The 8,443-nt window shown below is 49.0% G+C and overlaps 1 protein-coding gene and 1 non-coding gene across 2 annotated transcripts in view; both read right to left on the reverse strand.

Moving 5' to 3' along the window:
- Positions 1-2,631, reverse strand: part of Bace2 (beta-secretase 2) — a 96,402-nt gene extending 93,771 nt beyond the window's left edge. Inside the window, exon 1 of the mRNA XM_074072613.1 lies at positions 2,056-2,631. Coding sequence (XP_073928714.1) covers positions 2,056-2,349 — 294 coding nt within the window. The 5' untranslated portion in view covers positions 2,350-2,631. The remainder of the gene's footprint in view (positions 1-2,055) is intronic.
- Positions 2,632-5,315: 2,684 nt separating this feature from the next.
- Positions 5,316-5,419, reverse strand: LOC141423585 (U6 spliceosomal RNA). The gene has a single exon (XR_012448430.1). It is a non-coding gene; the product is annotated as a U6 spliceosomal RNA (small nuclear RNA).
- Between the last annotated feature and the right edge of the window lie 3,024 nt (positions 5,420-8,443).

The raw sequence follows: 8,443 nt of genomic DNA on the forward strand, positions 1-8,443 counted from the left end.
GACTCTTGGTCACTAACGGAGCAGGAATGTTCACTGGGGTTCAGAAGTCACTTCACTGTTGCCCTGTCTAGCCAGCTGCAAATCTCTGCTGGAGTCAGAGACATTTCAGGGTAGGAGGGGCAAGAAGTGAATCTAGTGCCTAGTCAGGGAGGCAAGCAGAAGGAGCAGACATGTGGATTTTTGTCACAAAGCTACTTATTAATCAAGCCAGGAAAGAGGCACACAATGTTTCATTCCCCATACAAGGCAAAAGTTATATCTGTTTTTGTAAAAACAAAAAAGAAAAACCAGCTTTCCTTGGAAATATGCTACTGCTTAACTGAGAAATAACCTTGAAGGAACTACTTTTTTGACTGTGGTAATGTAAGCACTCAAACATTCCTGCTAATTAGATTAATTAAACTTCATCATTTGAAAGTAAAGGTCACGGAATTCATTAACAAAGGCAAGCTATTACTTATGAAAGCTTTTTTGAGAAGTACTTTTCCTCCTGCTTGAGGCCTTTCTCTCTTCCCCTTTCCTCTGGTCCCAAGGAGGGTTTTGGGGCCTCTCTCATCCCAGCCCAGGAACAGCAGTACAGAGATGTCCCTGTCACTCTAAAACCATCAGGAACTTTTACTCAGAAGGCACAAGTTTCCCAGGTGAGGAATCACTAGGGGCCTGTGGCCACAAGGTTTCATAGAACACAAAAGAGCTTCTCCCCCTTGTCTTGAGCAGCTCTGTAAAGGCAGTCCTAGAGCTCTCCCCACCAGGCGCATGGTCTCACATGCCTGGCAGCAGGGGTCCAGCTAAGTTGTAGCTTTCTCAGCTGACTGTGGCTCCCATGCCTTCTGCCCTCCAGCCACCAGCCACCCTTGGAAATGGCTCAGGAGGAATCCCACAAGGTCACTAGATCCAAAGTTTAGAGTAGAATACACTTTTGAAGTTTTTTAAAAACTAATTTAATGACTACAAAAGTTATTCAGCAGTTTTCTTTTTAAAGAAAGAATTAGCATGGCATGTCTTTCCTCTCAAAGCCTTGAATAATTAGAATTAAAGAAAAGTCATGAGTATGTTCTATTTATGGGCCACCAAAGGCGAATGAAAAACCGAATGGCAATGTTAAAAATAAAAATAAAGTATCTTCACACGGTGTGCACAACTGAGGAGAAAACTTGACTTCAAATCGCACATAAAGGAAGAAGGGTGAGATTAGCTCCTGGGAGGTGTTTCTTTCTCTCTCTCTCTCTCTCAATTTTAGATTGCTGTCTGTTTGGAGGGCATTTGTTCCTTGCTACAAAAAAGTGTTAATAACTGCACATCGGAATAAGGGGAAAACAAAGCTGTCTGGGCTGATTTTTGTTCTGCCATCGCCTCGCTCAGCCGTCTTGCCCCAGTTGCGGCATGCACTGCCCTTCAGACTTTTCCAGCCACACGCGGGTGGACGCCGGACTCGGTGCAGAGAGGATGGGCAGCTGGGCTGGCCAGGGAAGAGGAAGCCAACAAACCGACTGGAGAGAGAGAGGCAAGCCGCCGGCGCTGAGGAAACGCGGCTCGCTCCGTGGCTTGCAGCCACCTCGGAACCGGGCTGCTTTTAGCTGAGCTCATGTATAAATCTCTTTTAAAAGGTACTGCGCCTTGGAGGCCGGCCACCAGCCTCTTCAGCAGTGAAACAGCAGGGGGTGGGGTGGGTGGGGCGGGGGTAACTCGGAGCGATCTCCCCCAATCTGCGGCTGGAAGGAGGTGTCGCTCCCAAGAAGGAAATCACGAGGGTGCACCTTACAGGTCTCTCTCTGCCGGGCCAGCTGGGGTGGGGGGAGGGCTGACAAGTTCTGAAACGCTCGCTCACCCCCTCCGGCTGCGCCCGGGGCAGGGGCTGCCCTCCCTGCCCTTCGCAAGCGCGCGACCTGGCTCCCCAGCCGCCGAGCCCCTTTGCACTGCTTCAGGGGCGACGTTAAGCTGCATGGAGACATCTCTGGGCGCCCCGTACCCAACCACGAGCCCCGCAAACGCCCGCGATTGCAGCCAGGAGGGCGCGGGGTTGCGGGGCGGATGGGCGAGTGCCCACCGACCTACCTTCTGCGGAGGGGTCCCGATCAGCATCTCCAGGTAGTAGCCGCGGCCAGAGTCCCCCTGCAGGTTGTCCACCATAGCCAAGAAGTTGGCGGCGGACCCGGCGGGCTCCAGGGCGAGCGCCAGGCCATCGGCGCGGGGCAGTACGGGGGTCCCGGGTCCGGGAGTAGGCGAAGAAGCCACGTGGCTCGTGGCCGCAGCCACCTGGAGGGGTAGCGTGAAGGGCGCAGGGGCCAGCGTCGGAGCCGCGCGCAGAAGCCACTGGGCCAGCAGCAGCAGCAGCAGCAGCGCGCCCATATCCGCGGCGGGGCCAGGGGGACGCGCCCGGCGTGGCCCGTCCGGCGGTGGCGGCTCGGCGACTCGGAGGGCGCAGGGCTCCTGGGCAAGGCCGGGCGCACACCGGGCCGGCGGTGGCAGTGGCGGCGGCAGCCGATGGGCGGAAGACCCGGGAGGAGACTCGCAAGAGGCGGCAGCAGAGGCTCCGAGCCGCCCCAGCACGCGCCGCCAAGTTGAGCAAGTTCTTTGCCGCTGCCCCCTCTGGCGGGCGACGGCTGCCCCGCAGGGACTCGGCCCCGCCCCCGCGGTCAAGGGCCACGCTGGGCACCGCGCAGCGGACCCACCCGCGTCGGCCCTGCCCACTCCCGCTAGTCTCCGGGCCGCGCCTCTTCCCTGGGAAACTCGAGTCCCCAATTTCCTCGGAACGTGCTCCGGAGGCCAGGGCCAACGGATGTGACGAGGCTCATCTGATAGCAGGGGGAAAGTTTCGGGAACCCTTAAAGGGGCAGCCCGCTGCCCCGCGTTTGAGGTGTCTGCAGGTGTCCCCTCGTCCCGCACGACGGGGGCTGCTGGGGTGACTTGGGTCCGAGAGAACAGCTCATTGTCAAGGAGACCCGAGGCTCCCAGCGAGTCCCTTTGCCAAGCGCATCTCCAACTGGGGCTGGCTGCTTCTCCCGGCATTTCCCGGTCCCCTGCCCCCTTCCCCCACCCCTGTCCCTTTGCAGGTAGGGGAGCTCTGAGTGATTTTTGAAGAGGTCTGAGTGGGCGCTGGGAGGGCCCAGGGTTGGGGAAGGCAGGCAAGAACGCGAGAGCTTTGGAGTCCTAGGTAGGGGGCTGGGCTGCTGCTGGCTCTTCTCCCCGAGCGCCCAGCGCTATGTTCTGGGGAGGTGGGGCCCACAGTTTGGCTTTGAGCTGAGCTTCTCAGCCCCAAGCTTGCTGGTAAGGTAGACAAGATCCTGCTAGGAGCTACTCACTTCCCTCAGAAGTCCCCTCAATCCACCTACTTAGCTACTTCCGATCTGGATCCAAAATCAGAGCCGCCTAGTCTACTTCGCTGCCATTCACATCCCCCCGCCCCTCCTCCAACTCTCCACGGATTAGCTAATTAATGCTTGCTTAGCAGCAGACACCAAGCCCGCAGAGATGCCTTCCATAATGCAAGCAATGAGGGCTATTTTATTTTAGGGACTGAACGCAGGGGGACAATTACACTAGCTAAAGTCTCCGATTACTACTGAAACAATAGGAAAAAAAAATCTTTCTGCCTCTTCCAGCTGATTTATGTTTACTGTTTTATAAAACAGATAAGCCCATCTTCAACCAGCAGAGAGGTGGAAGCCAAGCCTCCCTCCTCCTGCAAGTCCAGCTACGTCTACTGAAGATTTGATGCTTATTCCTGCTTTCCCAATGTTAGCATGGCGTCTTGGTCTGTAAGGGGCCCTTATATCAGATATCTTTAACTGTATTTATTTTTACATGACTTTCACTATAAATCACACTTCCCCCAAACTATATCCTAACTCTAGCAAATCCCTAGCCACACACACACCAAACGTCTGTGATATAACCTAAATTGATATTCCCCCAGAAATCTGCAGTTATTGCAGTCATTGCATTCATTCATTCACATTTCAAGTTCAAGGTTGCAAAGGAAGTGCAGGTTATGTACAGTCCCTAGTGCCCAGTCTTGAGGGGTTCAAAAAGACATTCACTGAGCTCTTGGAAGAATATAAGCCTTATAAAAAGTGTGGGATTTACCAAGGACATTGCTATAGGGCCTACGTGTATAAGTGCAATATTAAAGACATTTGCTCTAATAGTTAAGAGCCACAAGGGGAACTTACAAAAACTCCAGTCTAATTAAAGTTTGTACTTGAAACTCCTGATTCTTTGTTGTGTGGATAACCCTGTAAGAAGTTGGCTGGGTTTGCAGGTGAACAGGTGCATAAAGACAGAGGGACAGAGGCAGGCATGAAGTTTTAATGAGTGGCAGAGCTGTCATTTCAGAAAATTTGTGCTGAAGTGACAGCATTTGGAGACTGTCTCCTTGGTTACCTTTATTTTTACAGTGGTCTTAGAGTTCTTGGTCCCTACTGGGGGCCATGGTGCTGGCTGGGATTTGGGAAGCAATCGTGTTGCCTCCCAGGTGTTTAAATTGGAAATCCTTTCACTGGGTAACCTTGGGCTTCAGCCCTTTTCAACACTGAAGCACTTCCAGGAAAGAATTCCCATCCAGTAGTGCTGATGAGCAGGGCAGAGGAAGGCAGCACCCCAGCATCCCCTTCCTAAGGCTCCCCCCCCCTTATCTCCTTGCAGCCTCAGGAAGTATCTCCCTTGTCAGCCACAGACTTTCTTGGTCCACTCAGGAACACATAAGCCTGCAATTTGATGCCTCCCTCCCTGGAAAGAGGAGCTCTGAACAAGTCCCTCAGTAAAGGGTGAAGAATGGTCCCCCCTCACCTGAGGGACTAACCAAGGACTTCTTGTAGGAATATGTGGATGTCAGACAAAAGCTGGCCTCTTTGCAGTGCATTGGTGCTCACTGGCTCTCACCAGAACTCTAGTTCCTTTTATTCTAGCAGCTCTCAAACTCTCAAGCCTTGGCTGTCACTGAAGGAGGGATGGGAGCCAGGGGGGTGGGGTGGGGGGGGTGGGGGGTGGGGAGGCTTCCTCAGATTCCCAGTTTCCAAGGAAATTTACAGGTACTTTAGATACACACATGTGAAAAGCATTTCAAGGTGTCTCACACACAAGAGTCTCACAAGGTGGAAGTTTTAGCAAAGATTTATTTTAGTATAGCAGGATAAAGTAGGGAAAAATGGGGGAAAAGGGAGAAAAGGTGGGAAAAACAGCAGAAAATGGGAGTAAAGACTCAAAACGGTGGGTTTTTTTTTTTTTCTTTTCCTTTTTTTGCTACTGGGGTTTGAACTCAGGGCCTATACCTTCAGTCACTCTACCAGCCCTTTTTTGTGAAGGTTTTTTTTTTTTTTAATATGGAACCCTTCACGAATTTGCCTGTCATCCTTGTGCAGGGGCCATGCTAATCTCTGTATCATTCCAATTTTAGTATATGTGCTGCCGAAGCAAGAACTTTTTTTTTTTTTTTGAGACAGGGTCTGGAGCACTATTTGCCTGGGCTGGCTTTGAACCGTGTTCCTCCTGAGTAGCTGGGATTACAGGCGTGAGCCCACAAAGTGGTTGATTCTTATCTGTAGCCTTCATACTTTCTAAACTAGGGGAGATACACGTGGTGTCTGTCAAGATTCCTAACTATTAGACTCCTAACTATTAGACCGTGGTTCTTCATGGCTGAGATGGTGCTGTTTACTGTTCCAAAACACAGAGATGAGATCTAGGCCTATCCAAAACACAGGGACAGTAGGTGAGTTTTAGGACTTCCCTTTGTCAGACATGCTTCTCATTCTGTCTTTCTATCCCTTCAAGGAGCCTTGTAGCTTCTTAACAGCTCAAAGAGGAAGGCAGCTGCGGTGGACCCTCTCCCTAGCCTTGTAACTTAACCTGCAAACGGAGGTGGTGGAAGGGAGCCAACTGCTCTGGTTTTTCAGTTTTTACTTCCAATGTCTGACTCTGGCTCTTCATAATTATTAAAGGCTGGGGGCATGGCTCAAGTGGTAGTGTGCTTGTCTATCAAGCTCAAGGCCCAGAGTTCAAACCCCAGTATCTCCAAAAATATATACACTGAAGAGTATCCTCTCTCTGTCTCTCATCTATCTATCCTTCCTCATTGGGACCCCATTATATGCTCACAAATTATCCAGGGCCTCAAATGTCTTTTGTTTACAAGGATTATGTCTATCCAGATTTACCAAACTAGGAACTCAAACTGAGAATCTTTAATGATATGTAATAAATCATTTAAAATAATAATAAACTTATGGCCAAAAAGACACATGAAGAAATGTCCAACATCCCTGGCTATAAAGGAAATGCAAATCAAAACCATGTTAAGATTCCACCTCACCCCTGTTAGAATGGCCACCATCAAGAACACCACCAACAACAAATGTTGGTGAGGATGTGGGGAAAAAGGAACCCTCGTACACTGCTGGTGGGAATGTAAACTAGTACAACCACTATGGAAAACAATATGGAGGCTCCTTAAAAACTAAACATAGATCTGCCATATGATCCAGCAATACAGCTTCTAGAGATTACCGGAAGGAATGTGAGCCAGTTTACAACAAAGGCACCTGCACACCCATGTTTATTGCAGCACTATTCACAATAACCAAGCTATGGAAACAGCCAAGATGCCCCACTACTGACGAATGGATTAAGAAAATGTGGTATTTATACACAACGGAGTTTTACTCAGCCACAAAGAAGAATGAAATTCTGTCATTTACAGGTAAATGGATGGAGCTGGAGAACATCATCCTAAGTGAAGGTAGCCAGGCTCAGAAGGACAAAAGCTGCATGTTTTCTCTCACATGTGGAATATAGACTTAAAATAAATATAAGCAATATTATGAAAAACAGGTCACACTAAGGCGAGGTCACTAATGGGAGAGGGAAGGTAAAAGAAGGAAGATAAGAAGGTGAATATGGTTGATGTGCTTCCTATACAAGAATGAATGTAGAATTTTTAAACCTGTTGAAATCACCATAAGAACAGGACCAAGGAAGAAAGGAGAAAAATAGAGATGAACTAATTTGAGTAATAATACATATATACATGTGTAAATGTCACAAGAAAACTCCCCCTGTATAGCTCTCTTAAACAAACAAAATATCATTTTGTTTTTTACGTAAGTGGACAACAGGAGGGCAGAACAGGTCCTGCTTGGGGGTTTGGTACCAGTTGGAGGGGGGAGGATGTGGGGAGAGGGTGTAGGAGGGTGAATGTGATGGAAATATGTACACGTGTATGTAAATGGAAAAACAAGACCTATTGAAACTACTGCAGGAATGGGGGAGGGAGATAAAGGAGCATGGTGGAGAGATGAATTCAACTATAATATATTGTAAGAACTTTTGTAAATGTCACAAAGTACCCCCAGCACAACAATAATAAAAAATAAAATAAAATAATAACAAACCTATTACAGAACAACACAACATTTTGGGTGTGTGGTGGCGGGGTGGGGGGGGGTGGTTACTGAGGCTTGAACTCAGGGCCTCACGCTTGCCAGGCTTTGCTAGGCAAGTGCTCTATCACTTGAGCTCCACCAGCTCTCGCAACAACACACCATTTCAATGAAAACAAGCTATATTTTTCAAAAGAAAATTACTGAAAGGAATGATATCATTTTACATGTTTGTGAATTACTTTTAATGTCTGGCTTAATAGAAGATAGTTGGAGCCTCCTGGCTGCCTCTGCATTTATTTAGCCTGTTAAAGGTCAGAGGTCCTAGGGCCCCTGGAAAATTGAGTAAAAAAGGCAAATTGCGTATGAGTGTTTTCATGAAAATAGTTTTCAGCTAATGGACCGCTGGAAAGAGTCAGACCACCTCTTTCAGAACCACTGTTTTCTTCTGTTTCTCTCTGTGTCTTCTGTCCTTTTGGCTTATTACGAATGAGCCCTGTAGATCAGGCACTGACTGTGTCTACAACTGGGAGGAAAAGGTTAATAGGATCTGGTTTTTGCTCCTAAACTTGAAGACTAGATTGAGGTGTGTCTTTCCTCTTTGCCTGCACCCCAGCAGAAACTTACCAGTGCATTGCTGCTTCTGAAAACTCCATTTCCACCTGTCTCCTGGATCCTTCTCACCCATGTTTACATGGTGACATGTAAACACTCCCGCATGCTAACACTCCCGCTTTTTTTTTTTGCGGCACTGGGGTTTGAACTCAGGGCTACATGCTTGCTAGGCAGCTGCTCTTACTGCTTTGAGCCACTCCGCCAGCCCTTTTTGTGATGTTTTTCTCCCCCCTGAGATAGAGTCTCAGGAACTAATTGCCTGGGGCTGGCTTTGAACTGCAATCCTCCTGATCTCTGCCTCCTGAGTAGCTAAGATTACAGGCATGAACCCCTGCCACTCCTGCTTTTTGATCAGATTACTGCCTCCTGGTTCCCTCCCTTTATACCCATACTTTTGCTGTCTACGTTTCATACCACCTTCCTCCTCCTTCACTCACCCCTCACCCTGCAAA

This window comes from Castor canadensis, chromosome 5, assembly GCF_047511655.1.
Source record: "Castor canadensis chromosome 5, mCasCan1.hap1v2, whole genome shotgun sequence".
In the NCBI taxonomy this organism is placed as follows: Eukaryota; Metazoa; Chordata; class Mammalia; order Rodentia; family Castoridae; genus Castor; species Castor canadensis.